General features: G+C 37.5%; 1 protein-coding gene across 4 annotated transcripts in view; it reads left to right on the top strand.

The window, feature by feature from the left end:
• Positions 1 to 24,340, top strand: part of EPRS1 (glutamyl-prolyl-tRNA synthetase 1) — a 43,988-nt gene extending 19,648 nt beyond the window's left edge. For 2 of the 4 annotated variants that reach the window (XM_076334594.1, XM_076334593.1), the window contains 22 exons: positions 155 to 265; positions 1,930 to 2,066; positions 2,798 to 3,005; positions 3,442 to 3,554; positions 4,169 to 4,286; positions 4,394 to 4,771; positions 5,686 to 5,916; positions 6,608 to 6,856; positions 7,685 to 7,915; positions 8,247 to 8,512; positions 9,770 to 9,821; positions 10,729 to 10,938; positions 11,093 to 11,165; positions 11,934 to 12,013; positions 12,356 to 12,457; positions 13,126 to 13,281; positions 13,402 to 13,599; positions 13,955 to 14,128; positions 16,567 to 16,727; positions 20,222 to 20,300; positions 23,635 to 23,699; positions 23,972 to 24,340. In XM_076334594.1, coding sequence (XP_076190709.1) covers positions 155 to 265; positions 1,930 to 2,066; positions 2,798 to 3,005; positions 3,442 to 3,554; positions 4,169 to 4,286; positions 4,394 to 4,771; positions 5,686 to 5,916; positions 6,608 to 6,856; positions 7,685 to 7,915; positions 8,247 to 8,512; positions 9,770 to 9,821; positions 10,729 to 10,938; positions 11,093 to 11,165; positions 11,934 to 12,013; positions 12,356 to 12,457; positions 13,126 to 13,281; positions 13,402 to 13,599; positions 13,955 to 14,128; positions 16,567 to 16,727; positions 20,222 to 20,300; positions 23,635 to 23,699; positions 23,972 to 24,122 — 3,543 coding nt within the window. In that variant the 3' untranslated portion in view covers positions 24,123 to 24,340. The remainder of the gene's footprint in view (positions 1 to 154; positions 266 to 1,929; positions 2,067 to 2,797; positions 3,006 to 3,441; positions 3,555 to 4,168; positions 4,287 to 4,393; positions 4,772 to 5,685; positions 5,917 to 6,607; positions 6,857 to 7,684; positions 7,916 to 8,246; positions 8,513 to 9,769; positions 9,822 to 10,728; positions 10,939 to 11,092; positions 11,166 to 11,933; positions 12,014 to 12,355; positions 12,458 to 13,125; positions 13,282 to 13,401; positions 13,600 to 13,954; positions 14,129 to 16,566; positions 16,728 to 20,221; positions 20,301 to 23,634; positions 23,700 to 23,971) is intronic. The other 2 variants (XM_076334596.1, XM_076334595.1) reach the window with 1 other exon arrangement.
• The last annotated feature ends 817 nt before the right edge of the window (positions 24,341 to 25,157 follow it).

Raw genomic sequence — 25,157 nt, 5'->3', positions numbered from 1 at the left:
TTTGGATTAAAGTAACATTAAAGCAAACATAAAAAAATGCAGTAACATAAAGAATACCAGTTAATATTCCTTTTTGGTGGTTGTTGTTTTATACAACATCTTATTTCTCTGTCCATGTCATATATTCATGATCTGCCTCATTTGTTTTCTGTAGGTTATAGACCCAGTAGCACCTCGGTACACTGCTTTACTGAAAGATGCAGTGGTCCCAGTAAATATTCCTGAAGCTCAAGAGGAGATGAAAGAAGTGGCTAAACATCCAAAGGTTCTTGCTTTATTCTCTTAATATTCTTGTATTGCAGATCAGTAAGGTTGGAAGTACCTTGGCTTGGAGCAGTCAGCAAGGAGAGTCCTGCTTTTAACTTGCTCAGGCAGCATGAGATAAAACCAAGGTGTACTTTTTTTCACAGAATTGTCAAAAAGTGGACAACTACTGAACATGTTTTTCCTGTTAAGAGGGTGTAGGAAACTGCTTTTGTAAATATGGAGAGTGTGTATAGACAGTGCCTTGAAAGGCCTCTCTGGGAGTTTTCAGAACAGGCGAGATGTTACAAGTATGGAGTGATGCTCAGACTGTTTTTATTATTGTTTGATACTAAATTTCACAGAGAAGTTTAAATATAAAATGTTATTCAAGCTTTATGGGTATAATACAGTAGATACTGCTTATCCATAAGAGTGGGGAATGCAGGAGATTTTTTTAAAAATAGTTTATGAAATTAAACTTGTGTAGAGAAGTGATATATTAAACTGTTAATTCTACCAATTTCTGGATTTTTAAGTATGACTTTTAAATTTGGATAGCAAAGAGTTATTATCAAAATTAATTAATTTGTATCAATACAAGAGTATCAATATTAATTTGATACTCTTAGTATCCAGTAAACAGAATAATACCCCTTAAGAAGGGGAGTGTGTTACTGATACAATCCTTTTTTGGCACTACAATTAGGAAAGATGCTTTCCTTTGAGCATGGCATCTTGAATTGTACTTAAGCTTCACTAAAAGCATCCCTTAGATATCCCACTTATACTGAGAAACAAATGAATATTGTTGAGGTTTTGCTTCGTTTCTTTGTTTTTATTTTGTTGCTCTGAGTGTTCCTGTAGCCATTTCTTGTAACTGAGAGGTGGACATCTAGTTTGCCCTTTTTCCCGTGGCAGATAAACAAGGAAACAGGTTTTGAGCAGATGCAAGTGAGAATTGTGACTCTTAAAGAGTCAAAAAGTCTGAAGTTTGGTCAGATGCAAGCCAGCATATTAAAACATTGATATTAAAAATGCTGCCTCCAGTATATAATGAAATAAGTGCGAACCAGAACAAATAAATTTAAAACTCCTGATCAGTTGAAAAAGTCTGAACTCCCAGCTGTCTGCCTTTTTTTTTTGGTTTTTAAAAAAAAGTTTATCTCCATTGTTGAGATGCTTTAAAGCTGAGTATTTTTAGTGTTATAAGCGACATATTTCCAATTTCTGTCTTTAAAAATCTGTGCAGCTGAGAGAAACTCCATATTTGTTTCCACATTAACTATATAAAAAAGCAAGAATGAGAGTTATGAAATTATTTTTGAAGGGAATTTGCATAGCAAAATGGACACTTGAGAAAAACTTTCTTAGTTTTTACCTGTAAGATCTTAAAGATGTATGGACCTTAAGGAAATGGGGTATGCTATCAGTTGTATTGGAGCTAGGATTTGACAGAAGATAGGATTTTTTCAGTGTACCATCAGAGGAATGCATGCAACACTTGTGAACGAGAAACCTGAGAGCATTGTAGAAGAATACTATAGCTTTGCATTACTGTTACTGTCTGTCTTCTATCTTCATCTGTCTTCTATCATAAATAAAGCAGTGTTTTGGCACTGCATTAACTTTAGTCAGCTTATATAATAACAATCTCTCCTTTGAAATTAAAATCATTATTCACAGAATGCCGATGTTGGGTTGAAACCTGTGTGGTATGGCTCCAGAGTCCTGATCGAGGGTGCAGATGCAGAGACCCTGACAGAGGGAGAGGTGGTTACATTCATAAATTGGGGCAATATTATCATCACCAAATTAAACAGGTAATCTGTTTACTGGGAGATGAAATTTAATTTTTGCTTTTCAGCTTTTTGTGGATTTTTTTTTTTAATAGGTAGCTTGTAACAGTAAAATATTAGTGGTTGTCCATCTTTGTCCATTCTATGATTCTATATATAGATATCTACTTTGAAATATGCTACAAAACTGTATTTTAGCGTAGAGCATATTTTACTGTAGATTCAGGTCTGAAATCACCAGTCAGTCCTGATACTGCATGTTCCTCTCATTCAGCATTCTCCATGTTTCTACGGTAATGTTTCCACCGTGAAACAGCTTTTTCAGACAAAAAAACCCACCTGGAATTTTAACAACTTTCACCCTGTAACGAATACAGCTTTTGCATACTAAAAAACTAAACCTATCACAGTTTCAGTTGCAGAACTGTTGAGGTGGGGAAGGAGACCATTAATGTCATCACAATATCTTTGAAATGGTTGTGTTGAGACAGTGGCAGAATGGGGTGAGCTGGGATAGAGGACATAAATATATGGAGATTTTTTTCCCCCGTGTTCTTTACTGTCTCTTGATATTTAAGAAATAAAATTAAAGGAGAACTTCAACAGGAGTGAATACACTCTTTCATTTTCTATGTCTCCCACACTTCAAAATGAACTCTGAACACTTGTTTTTCAGTGAATCTATTGATGGTCTGTAGTATCAAATGAGAACTAATCATTTAGGCTTTACTCCTATTATTTCTGTTTTCCTGTAGAAATTCAAGTGGAAAAACTGTGTCCATCGATGCCAAGTTGAACTTAGAGAATAAGGACTTCAAAAAAACGACTAAGATCACTTGGTTAGCAGAAACGCCACGTGCACCACTCATCCCAACTGTCTGTGTTAATTATGAGCATCTGATCACTAAGCCAGTTCTAGGTAAAGATGAAGATTTCAAGCAATATATCAACCGAAATAGCAAGGTAAGTTATCTTTTTGTCCCCTTTATTCCACAAAGCTTAATGTTTGTGGGGTTTCTTTGCCATCACTATTTCTAGTTACTCTTTTTTTAATTTAAAAATTTCATTTGTCAAACAAGTAAATCATGTGCTGATGCATCTAGTTTCCATGTTTCCATTTAAACTCTCATAATTTCAAAATTAAAATGTGACTCATGTTTTTTCTCAGGCATTACCTGGCTTTTACACATCTGGGACCAATAGTTTGAGGTTTTGTCTTGATATATTCTTATGATATGGCATATTCTTGCTAGTACTTGTTCTGCTGCCCCTGGAATTAACTAACATTTCAACACTTCCAAAATCGGAAAATCACCACTATCCTTCTACAGCTCTACTGTATTTCTCACTATTTCTTGCGCTCTGTTAGATTTGGACTGATTTCTTTTAACACTTACAGCAAGAAGAACTGATGTTAGGTGATCCTTGCCTTAGGGAGTTAAAAAAAGGGGACATCATACAACTTCAGAGGAGAGGATTCTTTATTTGTGATCAGCCCTATGAGCCAGTGAGGTAAGCTACCTAAGAATGGCCTAAGCAGATTTCACAGGATTTGCTTTAGCTTGTTGTGTTGTAATGTTTTCACATGTGTGTTGGCAAGAGTAATGTTGCCTGCAAATATTTTCTCCTTTACCATGACCTTTCTGTGGAATATTTCTGTGGACTGGCACAGCTCTTAGCTTGTACGTTCCTACCTCTTCAAACTGTCTAAGCCAAGCACGTGGCGCTTTTGGTGCACTCCAACTAACGTGGACTTAGTAAAGAGATCGTGGTTTCCTTGTGATTCTAAGTATATAAATTAAGGAATAATGTTATGGAATAAAACAGTCATTTGCCCAATTAGAGCGTGCACATACTATTTAATTGTAACAGTTATTTAGCAAGCTACCAAACATCTAAATTACACTGCATTTCAGCATAATATTATAACATAAAGAAAACTTGATTGAAGGAATCAATGCGGATCCCCAATTATGTAAATTTGGGTAACTACAGTTGTGTACAAAGATAAAATTGCAGTTGTGCCAGAGCATCTTGTAGAAAGAGTGGAACATTTGTTTCAATAAACATTTCATATGTATCTTGTATTTCCTTTATTATTGTGTTTTCTATAAATGCTTTTATAGTCCTTACAGCTGTAAAGATGCCCCGTGCATTTTGATTTACATCCCTGATGGACACACTAAGGAAATGCCAACATCTGGGTCAAAAGAGAAGACCAAAGCTGAAACTGCAAAGAAAGAGGTAAACTTGTGTTTTAGAAAAGTGCCATAAAATGTACTACTGTACATATATTACTGTACAAGTTTATCATGCTGAATACTTGGCTGCTTTTTTTTTTATTTTTTCAGGCTAGTTCTGCTGTAAAAGGAAAATCTGCTCCACTTGTTGCTGATATCTCTACTCCAACCTGTACTGTGTCTGAAGGTCACCTGGTCATTTACAACAGGGTGTCTGCACAGGGTGATATAGTTCGTGACTTGAAAGCTAAGAAGGCAGCGAAGGAAGATGTTGATAAAGCTGTGAAACGGTTGCTGGCCTTGAAAGCAGAATACAAAGAGAAGACGGGCCAGGAGTATAAGCCTGGAAATCCTCCAGTATCTGTAACTGAACAGTGTGTGTCTTCAAAGCTTGGGACCTCCGGTAACCTGGACAACAAAGCTCTGTATGATCAAGTAGCAGAGCAAGGAGAAGTGGTCCGAAAACTGAAAGCTGAGAAAGCACCTAAGGTGGCTGATTAAACTGGTATTTTTTTTGTTTGGGTTTGCATAGCCTGTTGTCCTCTGTCTGTGGAGGTGAATGGGTGCTTATGGTTCCATGTTTCCATAGTGATCATCATTTGCACTGGGCTCTGTTCTGTCAAGACTTGTGTTTTCCAATACTTATCTTTTAGCTAGATATGTATGACAAAGTTTGTGTTAATATTCATAAAGATGCAAGTAAATTCCTATATTTCTTGGACTGCTGTTTTGAAAGGTGGACAGGATTCACCCCACTGTATGAGTTGATTAAGTATCCAAATCTGGTCCTTGGGGTTGAAGTGTCCTGCAGTATTTATTTATTTATTTATTTATTTATTTAACTGAATATGGTCAAATTATGTGACTTCATAGGATTGACTTGTTGCTATTTAGATGTTAAAAACAAAACAAAACAAAAACAAAATGCAGAAGGGAAAAAATAAAGTAAAGGCCCAAATACTACAGATATTTTTGAAACCTCTTCCTGTCTGGAGCTGAGCTTAGAAAACATAGCTACTAGTAGCTGTTTTCTTTCTGTTCTTTCTAATGCAGAGCATGAACAGATGGGAAATAACACACTTTGCCTGGTGGTTAAATACTGTTCATAATAGTGTCTTGGTGGCACCATAAGATCTAAATAAATGGGAAGATCTAAACTAATTTATTATTATAATTTTATTTAGCACTATTGGGGTTGTATATCCCTTAACAGGAGTTACTTCGTTGCAGTAGGAAAGTAGTAGAGAAAACTTCTCTGAACAACTCTACTAAAGAGTTAAGAAAATGGAATAGGTGCACATAAACTGCGGGTCTTTTCATAAAAGTATTTAAGGTGCACTTCAGTGTCTTATGTCTCTATGTCTTTGTTCCTCCCTCTTTCTGCCCCGTCCTTTCTCTTTCAGGATGAGATAGGTGCTGCTGTGGAAGTCCTTTTATCCCTAAAGGCAGAATATAAACAACAGACAGGCCAGGAGTACAAACCTGGAAGCCCACCTGTGGTCTTTGTCCCTCCTCAGTCGTCTTCTGTTTCTGCCCTTCCATCCCCATGTCCAGTAGACAGCAAGTCTCTATACGACAAAGTAGCTGAACAAGGCGAAGTGGTCCGCACGCTTAAATCGGAGAAAGCTTCAAAGGTGTAATAGCAGCGAATACTTCTGAGTGGAACAATATTTTCAGTTTAGACTAAAACCTAATGACAGGTTTTGTGAAACTTGAGGAACAAAATATAAGCAAGTACTTTGAAATTCCATGAAGTGCTTTCCCGAATTCTCTTAAGCTGATACGGCTGACTCCATGAGTTCTGTGATAGTGCATGGAGAACCTGGAAAATAAATAAACAAGTTCTTTTCTTAGTGATGCAAGATAAGTGAAGCAGAATATAGGCGGTAACTTGAAAAAAGGGATGTAACTTGAAAGCTAGAATAACAATAATAAATTTGGTAGTAATTTGATAGTGGCCAGGGAACCATTCTTTATTCGGAGTCTGAGCATTTGCTCCCATTCTCCAGTGTAAAAAGTCATGGACTGCTGTAACTGCAGGGAACTAAGCCGCCTAAATGGGAAGCTTTCGTGGCACAGAAATCAGCCCTTACATATACTGCCTGATTAGGTCCTTTGATGTGCAACTTGTAGGTATTGTGGCTAAAAAGTTTTACCGCAGAAGTCAATAATGGCAACTTTTACTAACAAGTTAGCTCTAGAAGTTTTATTACAACAGCTAAGTTAGTGCTATTCTAGTAAAGGTTATGTTATCTTAGCTATTGTGTTGCATCTCTGTTGTTTCTATCTTTATCTGTAACTGTTGTTTTTCCTTTCTTGCTTCAGGAACAAATAGATGAGGCTGTGAAAACTCTTTTAAATCTAAAAGCAGAATATAAACAAAAGACAGGTCAGGAGTACAAGCCTGGAAATCCACCTTCAGCTCCTCCTTGTATACCTTCTACTACACTTCCATCTTCTGTATGCTGCAGTAACTTGGCACCCTCTAGCTTAGTGGATGGCAAAGCACTTTATGATAATGTAGCTGAACAAGGGGAAGTGGTACGCAGACTCAAAGCAGAGAAAGCTTCCAAGGTATAATAGTAAATAGAGAGTAAGCAATTGTAATTCTTACCACATTTTGTCACTGGGGGGAAATCTTTCACCAAGTAATGAACAAACAGTGTACTAAACTCCCTTATGTCCAGGCCATAGCTTAGCAATCAAACTTGCATGGTCTGACAATGCCACACAAGGCTACGCTGATGCTGGATACTTTCTTGACTCAGATATAAATTCTAAATTCGGCTGGTATAGAAAGTCAAACTTAACCTCTCACATCTAGATGAATAGGCACAAGCATGGCAGATGTCAACCCTGCATAAGTTGTTAATGTATTTTGCTTTTTCTTGCTGTATTTGGGACAAGTGAAGATAAAAGTATCTAGTGTACTGCAACAATAGCAAGACTTTTCAAAACTTGACAAATTCAGTGATAGTTGTGGAAAAGAACATGAGACAAACCTGTATGTTTTCAGGAGCTGCTGTTTTTTTCCACCTATATTTCTACCTTGCAGAATTGGTTGGGTTGTTTTTTGGTGGTTTTTTTTGTTTGTTTGGTTGGTTTTTTTAGAAAAGCCCTTTTCTAAAACAGTTTATTGTATTTTTCAGTGTAGATTCTGCTGCAATTATTAATGGGTTGTAGCTGGCCAGGTGGGCTAGGGGAACATTCTGGTATAATGTGACAGCTCTCAAATGTACTCCTGTTGCTTGGGGAAGAGCTGTTACATGAGTCCTCCCCTAATTATGAAGCACTGTTTATTGCTAGATGGAAATTTTATTTTCTTAGCCTGAAAATCAATGCTCCTTGTCAGTTCTGTCTTTAATTCTCACCAGTACATCCTGCTATTTGTCCTCCATATAGGGTGAAATAGATGAAGCAGTAAAACTCCTTCTTTCTCTAAAAGCTGACTACAAGGAAAAGACTGGGCAGGACTACAAGCCGGGACATCCACCAGCAGCTCAAGGTGCTTTGCCTCAAGCATCAAACACAGTACCTGGTGGTCCAGAGACACCCGAAGCTAAAGCCCTGTTTAGCAAAGTAGCTCTTCAAGGAGATGAAGTTAGGAAATTGAAATCGGAAAAAGCGGAAAAGGTAAAAAAATACTGCAATATAAAAATGTAATAGATGTATTTAAATCTAGAAATCTATTTTAAATTCCGTGTGATTATGGGAATTAGAAATGTACATTTAGAATAAGCAACATTTGAATTCTGAGATCTGAAACGTACTTTTAAAATTATTCCTGTCAGATATGGTCTTTAAAATGTTAACGCATTTAAGTTAAGTATTGGCTTTTGCAGATTTTCCCCCCAACACGATGTGGATGTCCACAATGCCATACATAGATCCATTTTTAATTTTTTGATAGAGCCATTTTATTCCTGTGATTTCTGTATGAATTTATTTTTTTTTGTTCTTCAAGGAAAAGATAGATGCAGCTGTTAAGGAACTTCTTCAGTTGAAGGCCCAGTATAAGTCTGTTGCAGGAATTGACTATAAACCAGTTTCTGCTGGTGGCACTGATGAGAAAGACAAGAAGAAGAAAGAGAAAGAGAACAAGTCTGAAAAGCAGAGTAAGCAACAGAAGCAAAATGATGGTCCAAAAAAAGAACCTTTGCAAGGACAGAGTGGTAATGAACTCTCCTCAAATGGATCAGGAGAGGGTCAAGGCCCTAAGAAACAAACGAGGTAAAGATGCAATCTTTATCTATTTGCCAGAAACCTCAACTGTTTACCTCTATTCAGAGTTAGAGTTTTACAGGTTTCTGATTTCACTCGAAAGCTTAGACATCTGCAGAACAACTATGTTCATTTTCATATTTAGGATCAAGCCAAAAGCAAGTTACCAAAGTTTATTTAGTGTCTCGGCATCCTACTGAGGAAAATTCTACCTAGCCTGTAGAAGGCATAAAGCAGCGTGCACACTCTGTTACTGTGGGTACTGTTACTGTCATTGAGAACTTGCTATGCTTCATTATTTGCTTCTGTAAACGTGCTGCTGTGTCTTGCTCAGTAGAAACCCCGGAGAAGAAAACCCCTTATGCTTATTTAATTGTACCAGGGTTTCCAAAATATTTACTGCGAGTACCATGAGAAGTATGTAGCCCAACCCAGAGCAAGGCACTGCTGTTGTTGATGGTCGAACTCTCCAGTGATGATTGCTGTCCATCCCCTCTCCTGCTCCCACTCTGAAAGTTTAGAAGTCTTTCCACAGCGTGTATTATGCAGCACTATTTGTTTCCTCTTTCAGATACATAAATCACGTTAGAGACAGAGATGTAGTTATTTTGTATAGAAATTATACCGTAAAAATGCATTTTTCACCCTTAAAACTTCTCTGTAGAGATATAAAAACTTTACTTTTCTCTACTGTCATTTGAGTCTGGTGAGTTTAGCCTTCTTTAGAACCTTGTATTTTTACTAGTTTATTTTGGTGGTAGGGTCAGTTTTCAGTCTCGAATACTGTGACTGACATTCACGTGAATGGTGAATTCAAGTTGCATGTGTTTCCTGAAATTGTAGCCACTGGCTAGGTAAGAAATTTTTAAAACGAAGAGTAAGACAGCTTACACACAGGTCTGGTTAGTCTTAGGTTCTTACTGGAGGTGCTTGGGTTTTTTAATGTATCATTATGAGGTTCTTTGATGCAACTATGGTGAGAATTAGAAGGGTTCAAACAGTAGAAAAGAAATGGAGCTGTTTTTATGAAATATTCTTGCTAGCCAAGGTAAGGAAAAATGCTAGCAATTCCTACTAGCCAATACATACTGAACTGTCAAAAAAAAAATTGGGGAAGTTAGCTTTATGAAGTAAAATTAAATTACTCTGTTCCGCGCCTCACACCCCACACCCCACACCCCCCCCAAGAAAAAAAGAAAAATGTTAGGATAAATTTCACTGCTAAATGCTGTACAGCACAAATCTGGTTCTTTTCTAATACCGTAGGCTGGGTCTAGAAGCTAAAAAAGAAGAAAATCTTGCAGACTGGTTCTCTCAGGTAAGTGCACATCAGTTTGAATTGAAGAATTATTTCACTGTCTTATAAATCAAAATCTGTTTTGGATTTGTATCTTATCTTGTATTTCTGTTTTTTTGTGGTTTTATTTTTTTTTAAATACAAAACAAAATACTTGCTCTTTCTATTGTTTACATTGCTATCATGGTCTTAAATAGAAGTGCCTGGATTGAAGAGCTGAATAAATTTAGGAAGCTGTAAAAAGGATGAGCATCAACCATTTCACCTTCCCCCTCCCTCCCTCTCTCTCCCTCCCCCTCTCTCTCTCTCTCTCACTTTTCTTAATTCATGTATGAATTCCTCTTTCATTAAGAGTGCAAAACTTCAGTGAAGTGATAGGAATTTCACAGGCTTGGGAGTTTTATTTCGCCTCAAGATGATGTATAACAAAGTTAGTACCCGTTGATCCGGAATGAGTTTGCTGGCTTATGAGGTTCAAAGCAACCAGAGTAGAGATGATTAGTTTAGATTAGCCTACTTATGAAGGATTGAAAATAGATGTCACTGGTGTACATTGCCTCTCACTAGTATAATTTTTGCATATACCCTAAGGAATAAAAATATTTTCTGACATAAGATAGAGACATTTCTTACAAAAAGTGCAGTTTGTTGGTTCCCGGAAATTAGCTACTGTCTCTTACTTGGATTCATGAAATTCAGTTTTTAAGTGTTCACATTATTCAGATCTATTATTAAACTTAATGTTCCTGCTTAACTTTCTCTAATTATAGGTAACAAAAGCGATCTCAAAGCATATCTTTGTTAACTTTTTGAGCACAAAGACTTTTAAATAGGAGACTTTTCTTGAATTGCATGCCACACGCTTGAATTAGTGAATGTTCTTTGTGTATGAAATTGAAACTTCAGTATCTAAATAATCTTTTGAAAGGTGATCACAAAATCAGAGATGATTGAATACTATGATGTGAGTGGCTGTTATGTTCTTCGTCCTTGGGCTTATGCTATTTGGGAAGCTATCAAGAACTTCTTCGATGCAGAGATCAAGAAACTTGGAGTGGAAAACTGTTACTTCCCCATGTTTGTGTCCCAGGCTGCCCTAGAGAAAGAGAAGACTCATATTGCTGACTTTGCTCCTGAGGTACACTTCAAAACATTATTTTAATCTGAGTACAAGAAAAACCCAACCACTTAGTCTGCAGCTGAGTACGAAAGTAAGGTTCTTTTCAAACTCGTTGTGTTTGATTTTTTTTTTATTTATTTTATCCCCCCGCCCCTTTTTTTTCTTCCCTTAGGTTGCTTGGGTCACAAGATCCGGGAAAGCAGATCTGGCTGAACCAATTGCTGTACGTCCCACAAGTGAAACAGGTAGACCTCTTTTCATGCAGTCTGGCAGGTATAGAGTAGCTGACAGACAAGCATCCCTTTTGAAAAGTGGAAACCCATTTTTTAGAATGTTTTCTATAACTCTGTATTAAAATTTCCTAAATTTTCTGCTGCTTATAGCAAATGTCACAACACTATACGTTCCCTTAAATGGGCTTTTCTGGGAAATGTATACTCTAGGAATTTTTCCATTAATATCCTGAAGACTGACTTGCTTTGACTGAAAAACGTTTGGTTGTTTGTTTTATATTGTTTATAAGAAAATTTCTTCATCTCATAATTCACTTCAGTTTTGCATGTACTTTGACTATAGCTGTGAAACTAGCTTTTACTAAAATTTCCTCTGAGTAATTTAAACGTTTTAAGATCTAAGGCTGGATGAGTTCTTAATTGAATCAGGTATAGTATAGCATCCTGAAATCTCGAGGTCAGTGAATTTTTATTTGTGAACCTAAATGTATTTACACACTCTAAGCCAGTGACTCAAACGTAGTGTCATTAGATAGTAAGCTTTGGATTGTACTTTGACCAGCAGCAAGCAAGCTATTTTGCAGAGACACAGGATGAAGTGAAAGTACTCTTTTCAGTGAAAATATTACGTGTTAAGACAAAAAACATGTTTTAAAGAGAAATAAACATAAAAGCATAGTTCTCAAAGCAAAGAATGTTAAGCTTATATGTAGCAAAAAGAAAGGTTTGGCATAAACTGGCTGTATTGTGCAGAGACCCAAAGCTGCTTTCTTTTTACAGTCATGTATCCTGCCTATGCAAAGTGGGTGCAGTCACACAGGGATCTTCCTATCAAGCTTAATCAGTGGTGCAATGTTGTGGTATGTCTGTACATGATTTCTGAGTAACTGTTGTATTGTAAGTGCAGCGTAGGCTAATTTTTCTGTGTGGACATGGCATGATGATACTGATCACAGCACATACTTCATGGCAAAAGTATGAATGTGGTTTATGTGATTTGTTTTTCTCACTGTTTTTAATAAAACATACTTTATCAATGTATATTGTCGATTATATTGTTTAAGTAGAAATCTGTGAATAGTTGACTACTTATCTTTTATTCAGAATTTTCTAATACTTATTTATCAACATTATTTTTAACAATAATTTGACACTTTAGTATTAATCATGGTGTTAAATTTTTTTATTTCCCCCCCCTCCAGCGTTGGGAGTTCAAACATCCCCAACCTTTCCTTCGCACTCGTGAGTTCCTTTGGCAAGAGGGTCACACGGCATTTGCAACATATGAAGAAGCAGCAGAGGAGGTAAAAAGCAAATATGCTGGTGCTTTTGCTTTCAGAAAGTTACCTTACTCCATAGCAACACAAACAGATCTTTTTACTAGGACCTGGTAGAAATCTGTCTCCTTTTCTTTGGGAGCCCTCATGAAAAATGCCAAGTGTACTAGAACCCGTTTTTTTTCTCAGATGTATCCCATGTCTGAGGCTTTAGTCTCTTTAAACAATATGGGGAGTTTGGAGAGTGTGATATATAAAGAATGCTTTCCTTAAAAGTTATTTTCCTTAAAAAACTGTTTTCCTTAAAAGTCTAGATAATGCGTTCACATGTTAACTGCTAGAAATTTTAACACTTCCTTTGCCCAAAAGACAGATGTTTCATTGAGTATCATGGCATATCTTCATTTACTTAGCAGACGTTCAAACTTTTAGGTGGAAACTAGAAGTCAGTATAGCCATTGGACTGGCATTGCTGCAGTGACCCTTCTTGTTTTCTGTCATGGTTTATAGTTGTTGCTATTTGATTCATAGAAAATAACAGCCAAAGTTTAAAGCAATTGAAGAAATCTTGTTTTTTAATCACAATCTTGAGGAAGTGTTAAATTTTTAAGATTTTAGACTGACATATAAAAATATTTCGTGATTTAGCAAATGCAAAATATTGAGTAATTCTTAAGACAGTATGTTCATCGTAGGTGATGCAGATACTTGATCTGTATGCTCAAGTGTACGAAGATCTCCTAGCAATACCTGTTGTGAAAGGAAGGAAGACAGAGAAGGAAAAATTCGCTGGGGGTGATTATACAACCACTGTAGAGGCATTTATATCTGCTAGTGGAAGAGCTATCCAGGTATTTCTCTATTAGAAGAATATTTTTTTCCAGTAAATACAGTAAGATGAAAGCCTTAAACTGATGCTTGATAGCATTAACTTTCCATTGGGTAGAATTTTCTGTGTGCAACTATTTCAGGGAGCAACGTCACATCATCTAGGGCAGAATTTCTCAAAGATGTTTGAAATCGTATATGAAGATCCCAAGAAACCAGGAGAAAAACAGTTTGCTTATCAGAATTCCTGGGGCATTACAACTCGAACTATTGGTGTAATGACAATGATTCATGGAGATAACATGGGATTGGTGCTCCCACCTCGAGTGGCCTGTGTTCAGGTGTGTAAAATGCCTTAAACTACCATTTTGGTTCCTTTTCTGTCTTGGAATTCACAAGCATTTCGTATCGGGCAGCTGGAAGACTTAACATAGGATAGGAGCTGTCTGATTACAAAGCATGCTATATAAAGTTAATACAAATCACTAGGGTACTTGTGGTGGATAAGCTCCCTTTAATAGTCCATCTGTTTAAAACAATCTTACCTGTGTCATTTGGTTGAAAAGGGAAATGTATCTTTTACTTCTGAGAACTTGAAAGAAATTACTGGGATATAGGGCCACAATATTGTTTTTAAGTTTTTGTAATAACTAGGAGCTAATTTTCTTATAAAGTATGTGTCATGTTTTATTGCAGGTTGTAATTATACCCTGTGGTATCACAAATTCCCTTTCCGAAGAGGACAAAGAGGCTTTATTGAAGAAATGTAATGAATATCGTAATAGGCTGCTTAGTGTTAATATCCGTGTACGGGCTGATTTAAGAGACAACTATTCACCTGGTTGGAAGTTCAACCACTGGGAACTTAAGGTACATTTCTTTCCAGGAGGTGTTTTGAAGCTTATATGTGGGGTATGTATGAGGCATGTTATGCGTGCCTTGTATTCTGAAAGCAAATATTTTCTCTAAATGAAGAATTGCTGCCTGATAATCAGTGATCGCTTTCATTAATAGATGAAGAAAAGATGTTTTCTGAGACTTGCTCTGTTTGCTAGGATTTGCGTGTCAGTAGTGATTTTTGAACTTCCAAGTCTCCACTTTATGTTCCTAGAAAATGAAATTAATAGTACAAATTACTTGCATGTTTAAAAATTTGTATTACTACTTAAGTGTCTCCAGGGTCACAACAGTGCCTTCCTTGCACACAGTGGAACAGAGAAGATAAACCTGTACAGCATCAACAAAGAAAGGAGCAATTTTTTTTGTTTCAAAATTACCATGTTCCCCTCATAGTAGTTGAGAGGAACAGTTCTGCTTCATCAAATATAAGAGGCTTTTGTAAAACAAAAATAGTGAACAGAATGAAACAATGGTAATTAGAAATTGAGTAATGTATTGAATGATGTTATGGGATCGTATTTTTGTTCTGAATTTGAAATTAGTTTCAGTATGTTAATCTTCAGTGTAAGACCAAAAGGGTTGTCAAGCATTGGAACAGGCTGCCCAGGGAAGTGGTTGAGTTACCTTCCCTGGAGGTATTTAAAAGGCGTGTTGATGTGGTGCTTTAGGGACATGGCTTAGCGGTGGACTTGGCAGTGCTAGGTTAATGGTTGGACTCGATGTTCTTAAAGGTCCTTTCCAACCTAAACAATTCTATGATAGGAGCTCCCTGAGTTGTTGAAAGTTCCCACTGTGTCCAGGTTCTCTTCCCTTTATGTAACCTTATATTTTTCTTAAATGGAGCTCTAATACCATGAATCCGTGTTGGGAGACTTTTTAAATAAAATTAGGTTTATCAAGGAGGCACAGCATGGGGCAAACTTGATGTTTTTTATAGAATGTACTAATGTGTCCGGCATAATACGTAAACAGCATCTTCAGGCTAATTGCAGGCAAAGTGCACTCATTTTATTGAGTACTGATAAGGAATTTCATAGGGTAAAAAATACAAGGGTACTGGAGTAAGAAGTACAAGAAAGAACTGGAAAGTATTTTGCCTTATGTATTTGTCAGCTTAGCAGATTTCTGATGTTACCTCCAAAAAGATCCAAGTCGTTGGTACTTGTTTTATGTTGTCTGGTATTATTAGTTCCATTGCTCTTTCTTAGGAAGTCTTCCTACGTGACTATTAGGCATCCTTCTTTCACTGGAAAGTAGTATTACAATTAGAAATACTAGATACTTTCCGATGAGTTTAATTATGGAGACAGCTTTTTTTGTATGCCATAAACTAGAATGTTCAGTTTAAATTGTTTGTTAATTACGGTTTTGAATAGCTTTTTATGTAGCTTTGCAGTAGGAGTAGATATTTCACCCTTCAGACAGATTTTACTATACTATTCATCTTTTTAGCATAAATAAGGGGGGGGCGGGGGGAAGGTATAGGGAATCATTTGGAAGCTGTGAACTTGAAGAGATTCCAGGGCACAAAATGCGTAGAAAGCTTGGGTAATGTCTTTGATTCTCCTGTTCACCTGTTGAACACTGTAGAATGTTTGTAGCTTTTAGCTTTTTAGCTTACAGATTAGATTTCCCTTGGGGCGGGGGCGGGGAACCAACACCAAAATGCATTCACACTTACTCTCTTCATTTCCCGTGAAGGAACGCGTACAGCTTGGGACACATGTTAGCAGGATGCAGATAAAATAAGTTAGACTCAGTAGACTCTTAACTGCCTAGTAAAATGGAAACTCTTTTTGTCTGATGGCATGTGGGAGATGAGAAATTACATGGTTCTTAACACCCAAGTTTATGAAGCATAAAAGCTTTACATGAATAAAGCAACTGTTTGTGGTCAAATATTCTATGCCGTTAATGTCGATATTAGGGCTATATGTAACAGGACTTTTGCTATTTGCTGTTCATACAGTTGAAAGTGTTCTGTGAAAACAGAATTAAAAGGTATTATTGGATGAACTAGAACATTAAAATGATTTAGAAGTCTTAATCATTCAGACTTTAAAAATCTGATTTGCACTATCTGGGATAGCTGTCTTAGTGTAGTTTCAGCTGTGCTTTAGCTGTCTTAGTATTACATGCATGTTGGCACAGATGCAGTCTCCAAGGTAGTGAAGCAAGGTTGGAGCAAGGTATAATGAACAAGTGAAGAGAGTGTGGATGGGAAAGACAGAAATGCATAAAAGCGGTGGAATATATGCTGATTTTTTTCAAAGAAAATTAAATGTGTAAAGTGATTGCATATTAAGACTGGGCTTTAGAACAACCAAAAGAAAAAGAGAGAGCATGAGAAAATGAACTCTTCTGAGAATGACCTATTCGTTATAACTCCTAACTTTTTTTTAATGAAGGGTGTTCCAGTCAGGGTTGAAGTGGGACCACGAGACATGAAGAGCCAACAGTTTGTAGCTGTTAGAAGGGACACAGGACAGAAGCTGACCTTTTCTGAACATGAGGCAGAAGATAGACTGAAGCAGATTTTGGAGGAGATCCATGCTAACCTTTACAACAGGTAAATTGAGAGGTACAGTAAATGGCTGTGCTAATCACAGATGTGCTTTACCTGTCAGAAGAATTTCTCACATTATTGGTTCATCTGTGCAGAAAGACAGGTTAGGCCCATCTTTCTGTTTGTGACACTTCATTTTTCTGCCTCTGAAACTTGTTCACATACAGTGATAGAAGTTTCTGTTTCATGAGCACAATAGTAATGTTAAAGATTGTGAACTTATTTTAAAAAATACTTCTGTGAATTCATGTAAAGTATTAATAAACACATACACCATAAATAGTTCATGGGATAATAATGTGCAGGATTCGTTCCTGAAAGATGCTTTTGGTAGGGAATTTTGAAAGATAAAGTTGTCTAAGAAGCTTTATTAGTTGAAGTTCTGTGTTCAGAAGTGTATTTGAAGACCCTATGTCCTATTGACTTTCATAGTATTGTTTTCTTGGAAGCAATCAAATGCTCTTGGAACTGTTATTTGTGCTTACTGCGTATGCCAAATCCCTTGCATGTCTGTCATTGCAAATTGTTGTTTGTAGTGACACCGAGAAAGAACATGGTGCTGATCCAGCCCCATGGCAGATGAGTTTTCCTACTTTCTTCTGTGGTGATCAAAGTTGCTTACAAGCAGAATATTTTTACCTAGTGTCGTGGTTTAATCTCAGTCGGCAACTAAGCACCACGCAGCCGCTCGCTCACTCCCCCCCACCTGGTGGGATGGGGGAGAGAATTGGAAGAGCACAAGTGAGAAAAAACTCGTGGGTTGAGATAAAAAACAGTTTAATAATTGAAATAAAATGATAATAATAATATGATAATAATAATAATACACAAAGCAAGTGATGCACAGTACAATTGCTCACCACCTGCCGACCGATGCCCAGCCAGTCCCCGAGCAGCGGCCCCCCCCCGGCCAGCTTTCCCCAGTTTATGTACTGAGCATGACGTCACATGGTATGGAATGTCCCTTTGGCCAGTTTGGCTGTGCCCCCTCCCAGCTTCTTGTGCACCTCCAGCCTTCTCAGTCGGTAGAGCATGGGAAGCTGAAAAGTCCTTGACTAGTGTAAACACTACCTAGCAACAACTAAAACATTGGTGTGTTATCAACATTGTTCTCACCCTAAATCCAAAACACAGCACTGTACCATCTACTAGGAAGGAAATTAACTCTATCCCTGCCGAAACCAGGACAGTATCCACCCCTTATTCTATACCATCTACGTCATGCTCAAGTCCCATATTTTCCAGTGCAACCTCATTAACTACCCACCCCGTTTTCCATCCTTTGATATAACACACAGATATCATTCCCTTAGTCTATGGACCACCCTTGTGGAATGTCTGTAAAATGTCCAGAAATGTCCATTGAGTTCATTTAGTCTGTGACTTTGGGCTCCATCTGTGATGGTGGTCACTCAGGACAGGAGAGGTGGTGTGTTGTGTGGAGTTACTGGGTACCAAAGCCAGCTGAGGTCAGGTCACTGCTGCACTTGCACTGCTTCTTGTAAGGCTTGTCCTCCACTGGTTCGGGTGGTTCCTGCTATAGTAATTTCTATAACATGCAACTCAAATCATGGGTTACAACAATTTAAAGGTATTTCCATTACAATCTCCACCCCTGGTCCCTTTGGGCCAGGTTATAGGGTTTAACATTGCAATGAACTCCTCCCCTTGCTCCTAGCCTGGCTAGCAACAAGGGGTTTCTGCTATAGTAATTCCTATAACATGCAACTCAAATCATGGGTTACAACAATTTAAAGGTGTTTCCATTACAGTCTCCACCCCTGGTCCCTTTGGATCAAACCATAGGGTTTAACATTGCAATGAACTCCTCCCCTTGCCCCTGCTCCAGCTTGGACTTATCCACAGACTGCAGTCCCTTAGGGTAGTACCTGCTCCAAGTGGAGCCTTATCTATGAGCCACAGTCTCTCCAGGGGTACACCTGCTGCGGCATAGACTTATCCACAGACACTTTGAGATGCACCTGTTCCAGCACAGCCTTCTCCATGGGCCACAATGTCTTCAGAGATATACCTGCTCCAGCGTGGCCTTACTCGCAGCCACAGTCCCTTCAGAAGTAAACCTGCTGTAGCACAAACATAACCGCGGCCACAGACGCTTCGAGATGTACCTGCTCTGGCATGGGCTTATCCACGGCCACAGACGCTTTGGGGTGTCCTGCTCCCGCATGGACTCATCCACAGGTCACAGTCCCTTTGACTCGAGTTCACAGTGGAGTTCCAGCCTGTCCAGTACAGCAGCACAGAAACAGCAGCGATGCCCTGGCCATCTGCCAGCCCAGGCACATCGCCATTGCTGTTATCAAAATGTTCCCAGGCACAGTAGCATACGATGATAAGCAGTACAGCAGTACAGCAAGCAGCGAAAGCAAAAAGCAGCCACTAACGAGCACTAGACTCTAATATACAGTAAGGCAAGCAAGCCCCATGGCAAGCACAGGAGCCTGCCAATTAATAGCTAAACAGCTATAACAGGTATAAATTCGATCTAGCACATTCCAATCAAACCTGTCATTATCTCGAACCCTTCGAGCCCCACGTTGGGCGCCAAAAAGGACTGTTGTGGTTTAATCTCAGTCGGCAACTAAGCACCACGCAGCCGCTTGCTCACTCCCCCCAACCTGGTGGGATGGGGGAGAGAATTGGAAGAGCACAAGTGAGAAAAAACTCGTGGGTTGAGATAAAAAACAGTTTAATAATTGAAATAAAATAATAATAATAATAATAATAATAATAATAATACACAAAGCAAGTGATGCACAGTACGATTGCTCACCACCCGCCAACTGATGCCCAGCCAGTCCCCGAGCAGTGGCCCCCCCGGCCAGCTTTCCCCAGTTTATGTACTGAGCATGACGTCACATGGTATGGAATGTCCCTTTGGCCAGTTTGGCTGTGCCCCCTCCCAGCTTCTTGTGCACCTCCAGCCTTCTCAGTTGGTAGAGCATGGGAAGCTGAAAAGTCCTTGACTAGTGTAAGCACTACCTAGCAACAACTAAAACATCGGTGTGTTATCAACATTGTTCTCACCCTAAATCCAAAACACAGCACTGTACCAGCTACTAGGAAGGAAATTAACTCTATCCCTGCCAAAACCAGGACACCTAGTTAGAAAGCATTTTGCTATTTAGATTTAGAACATAATAAAAAAGAAAAATATACATCTATAGTACTTATCTGTTTCTATCTACAGGAGGTCAGTGCTGAACTAACACGCACAACAGTGTGAATTAACGTGGTGAAATGTGCAGCAACCCAGAGAAAGCCCATTGGCGATTAATCAAAATTTTATCTCTTTGAGGGCAGAAGTGGTAGAAAGACATAACCTGATTAGGAAGATTCAAATGAATATATAGCTTCTCTTCATGTAACTTTCTGTTTTGACTGACTCTGAAAACTTAGTTCATTTGGCCAGTGAGGTTATGTGCATAAATCTGCCCTGACTGTTTTTTTTTTTTTTTTTTTTCTCCTTTTCTTAGAGCTTCTGAGGACCTAAAAAGTCATATGGTGGTGGCCAATACTATGGAGGACTTTCAAAAAGAGCTTGATTCAGGAAAGGTAAGGAAATTTACTTCATTCTATCCCGGTAAGTACCTTCACATGCTTTCTGTCCCTTAGAAACAATCAGGGGCTAGAAATTTCAAAGCTTGTAGATAAATACTGTTGTGGTTTTTATGGAAGTCTCCCTTCACAAGCAGATGAAGCCTGTCCTGTAGAGCTGCACAAAAATGAATTAGCTTTCCCAAAATTTTTGATATACACTGCTTTCTTCTTTTTCTAAAAAAATGTATTTACTAAATAACAGTGTTTCAGGCTACCACCATTCAAAATTTAGTCCTATGCTAGAGGTGACAGGGTATCTTGAAGTGACTTAAAATGCTGCAGTTTGGTAATTTGCATTTAAAGCATTACATTTTTATCAGAAAGTGCTTTTCAGAGAGATTAATGTAAATATTTTATTCAGATTAAGATAAACTACTGTCAATATTCTAATGCAAGCAGTGAAAAACACCTGTCAAATCTCATAATAAGGTCCAAGTAAGAGTTTAAAGTACATGCTATTTACGTCAAAGAAGTTTTGCCCTTATGACCTGAGTAGAAGCCATTGGGTTCATTGAGAATTACTGCAAGTCAGAAACCTCCTTGGGTTGATAGTAAGAACGACCCATAATGTGGATGATTGAGCTCTACTGATCTAGAGATCTGTGAAAAATTTAAATTCTGGCAAAGTATTTGAAGTTTAGATGAGAGATTAAGTCTTCAGTAGAGAATTGAGCTTTTGCTTCTTTTTCAGAGATCCAGTGACAGAAGTTCTTAACCCTGAAATTCTGTCACAAACCTCAGCTTGTGAAATTGTTCATGTATTTAGATTAATGTGTTCAACTAGTAGGATCTCCAGGATCAATCATTAAGGCTGTGTATTTTATAAAGAGAGATCACGGGGTTTTTGTGTGCCAATTAGATCTACTCTGAAAATTTCAAAATTTCTGATGGAAAATGCACAAGTGCCAAGAATTCATAGTACTTTTGTTAACTTCAAAAATACTTTTACATTATTCTTGGTTAGGCTTAACCTTCCATCACACTCTTTTCTTGCATTTCTATTGCACTTAAACTTAATTTATAACAAGATTTAAAGGAATAATTATGAACTTCAGAGGAGGGACTGATTTAGCATGCTTATGAAGTTGAGGACACAGAGTTTTTAGACATTCTGTGCATAGGTGCTAGAATAGTAGTACTGCCTTATTTTCCTCTACAAAACTAAATACAAGTGTGAAATACTCTGTTTCCAAACAGAGTTGGGCTCTTCCTACTGACTGCAAAGTATCATTTCCTTGGTGCAAGTGTCTCTAAAGCATCTGATGATTCTGGTGTTAGATTTAAAAAATAAAATTCTTTAGTCTGCTTAACAAATAATTGTGCTCTGCATAGATGTTCAACTAGTATTACTGCTCTCATGTATTGTGATTTCAAGATGTGCCATCGTGTATCTTTCACTTCTGGATTAAACAAGCACTCTGAAACTATGCTTGACTCTCTTCAAGACAAAGAAGTAGTTGAGGAAGACATAAGCTCTTAAAAAATCTTAAGAGATGCAATAAACTTGTACGTAAAAATAAACTGAAATGGACAGTCAAGCTCATTCCAAGAGCAGGAATGGAATGTGAAGCTAATTCTGTATTTGTATATGCACATAAATTATTATCCTTTAATTTTGATGAAATACTGTAGAATCCCCTTTCTTGTCCTCCTACTGCAGAGGTTCCAAATGATACTCTCTGCCTATGGAGAAGGTAAAATGCCTGGTCTTCAGTGTTCAACACTCAGTGTCGTGTAGAGCTGGATTCTAGAGAGGGCCAAGAGAATTGAACTGTTTATATTATGTTTAGAACTCTAATATACTCTAGTTTATAATGTAGTTAAACTTGGAAATGTGAACAAATATTTTTACATTCCAAGTTGGATACTTGTACCATTTTGGTACTTAGGTTAAATAAGTTTATTATAATCGGCATATCCGAATAGAAAAAAAATTATGTACGTCCTTTTATGACTGTTTCACTCTCTACCTATATATGTTGTATGGACAAAATTTTATAGCACATGTATTCTGTAATTTCTTGAAACTACACTGTGTTAGCACTGACTACTGTTTAAGAAGAAAATTCGTAAGCTGAAGTACTCCTGCTTAATTCCTGTTGCTGTTTTCCCCTGACTATAATTGCAGTGTGGACTATTAGCTCTTTAAAAACGTGGACTGCTTCCGTGTTCTTTTAAGTTGCGTGCAAAGTTTAGTTGAAACTCTTAAGAATAATTGCACAGGTATTTAAACAAAGTTTCATTTGAGTAACAAAAGAGTAATGCAAGAACAGTATAGTAGAGTGATAGTAGTTCCTTTTTTCAGTTGCAAGAAAGTGAAGCTATAAAGTGAAGTATAATAAAGGTGTGTTCCAGTTCAAGGCAAACTGAGAATTTTCCACTAAGAATGTACATTCGGTGAAAGAAAGCCACAGACCAGCAAACCTTATTCACAGTTTGGATAGAATTAAAATGACTGTGAAGGCTGAATTTAGTAGCTGTTGTTGCCCTCAGCTATTAGCATTACATGAGCGTTCAAATGTGTGTAGGGGGTGCCTTTTTAAGGGTAATCCTACTTTTTAGTAGTAAACAGAATTTTCACTGTGAAAGTCCATTAAAAATGAAAAAAATCAGTAAAATCGAATATAAAACTTGGGAAAAGAGGTTTGCTACAACAGCTAAGAGTAGTACTGAGAAGAGTGTACGATGTTATCATTTCAACTTTACTTTCTCAATTTTCTTCAGTTAAGCTAACTGAAGGAAACAGCAGGAAAATACGCACCACTGCCTCCCGCCCCCAAGAAAAATGTGCTGTTGGCGATTCTATTTTCTTAAAATGTGTGACCTTGTCTTGTTCAGAAAATATGAAAATTCATAGTAATGGAATTAAAATGGAAACTTCATTAGGAAAGCACTATCTTGCAGTATGTAAGCAAGCATTTGTTCTGCAGTTTGAAAGATTTAAACTTTTCTCGAAAAACAGAGTATTTCAGGAGAAAACAGTATTTATATTTTCCACAGAAGAAAGATATATTGGGTTAAAAAAAAAAAAAAATCAGCACCCTGACTTGATTTATATGCTGCTTTGGGTTTGTGTAGGTTTTTCCATGCTGCACTACGGAGAGATGACTGTGCTTATCTATTTTTCTGATGAGAAAGAGCTATTAAAATTTAACTGTAGCAATTGGAACTTTCCCCACTTTGAGTGTATATGAGATCTTAAGGTTTAGGAATCTTCCAGAGACAAGGATGATTTTTTAGCTGTATAACTGTTTGTTTTTTTCTCTCTCCTCCTCTGCCCCTCCTTCAGATTGTACAAATCCCTTTTTGTGGGGAAATTGAGTGTGAGGATTGGATCAAGAAGACCACTGCCAGGTAAAATATAACTGAACTAGAGAGTATCTACCAAGATCAAAATCAAAATGTTTTGAGTATAAAACAGGAATGTAAGATGCCTCCGAGTATAACACTGATGTACAATCCTCACCCTTGACTCTTGTTGTCCTGCATAATTCAATATATTTACTTCCTTAGTTCTGAAACTTTCAGACTAATTCGTGTGCTTTTGAGATTTTATGTATAATACACAGTATTGCACTTTTATTTTTAAATAAATGTATTTATTTATTAATATGCTTTTTTTTCAGGGATCAAGATCTTGAGCCTGGCGCCCCCTCCATGGGAGCAAAAAGCCTCTGCATACCTTTTCAGCCTCTCTGTGAACTACAGCGTGGGGCAAAATGTGTCTGTGACAAAAACCCTGCCAAGTTTTACACCCTATTTGGTCGTAGTTACTAAATTACTAGCGAAAGCACCTTCTCCTTTATCTGTGAATTGAACTTTTTTTAAGAAAACTGAAATAGCCCCCAAACTTAATCAGTTTTGCGACTTTTTAAATGATTCAAAAAACAAAGCCATAAACCATAACCCCCCCCGATTGTCAGTCTTAGGCTAGCAGTAATTCACAGACTTTTCTGTAAACACCTCTAACAATAAACATGTATTGTGAGCTGTAATATGCTTTGGTGGTTTTTTCTGTGTTGCTCAATGGGGAGGATAGGTATTCTTTGCTCATGTCTTTTTTCCGTTTTGGTGCATATATTTTCTTGTACACTGAGAAAATGCCTGAAAGATCGGAGAGAATGTCGTAAACACTCTACAGTACAGTTTAGTGTGCTGACATAAACTTTATAGGTAAAGCATCTGCTTTTAATTTTGCCTTCAAATTTTTCAATTTTCAGTACAGACTTGCAGCTAACTTGTAGGCAGGATAAATGCTACCCTTTTTGAAAACTCCCTCTGGAGCCAGGAGTTTCAAGGAGTATTTTCACCCCGTCGTAAAACAAGTTTGAAAGGCTTTCTTAGATGAAATGCCACATTGTTAGCAAGATGCAGGTGAATGCCATTTCTTGAAGATATTTTGCGAAGCCCTGTTTCTCTTATCTTACGAACTGGCATTTTATAGCTGTCTCGCAGTGATACTGCAATGAGTAATGCAAAGGCAATCTGAAGAGAGGTATTTTCAGTGCTAAAGATTTTAGGCTGTGATTATACCTATAACATGTTCCATAAAACCCTTTTGCTTTTCCTGTGTTGCTTTAGCAGAGAAGGCTGGATGTTGCAGAGTTATGAAATTATTTAAAAAAAAAAACCCCAAACTTCTACTCTCAATATACGATTGACTTAAAAAAAAAAAAAAAAAAAAAGTTAGTCCTGGTACAAACTAACTTTTGGATGACGCATGCTTAATTTGTTCCTTGTTTTTCCTGTATGTTTTAAGGCCATCTACGTAAACACCTTTCCCTGAAAAGAGTTGAGTGAAAACTTGGCAAT

This window comes from Aptenodytes patagonicus, chromosome 3, assembly GCF_965638725.1.
Source record: "Aptenodytes patagonicus chromosome 3, bAptPat1.pri.cur, whole genome shotgun sequence".
NCBI classification, from domain to species: Eukaryota; Metazoa; Chordata; class Aves; order Sphenisciformes; family Spheniscidae; genus Aptenodytes; species Aptenodytes patagonicus.
The sequence above is the reverse complement of the archived record's forward strand: the minus strand, read 5'-3'. Positions and strand labels throughout refer to the sequence as shown.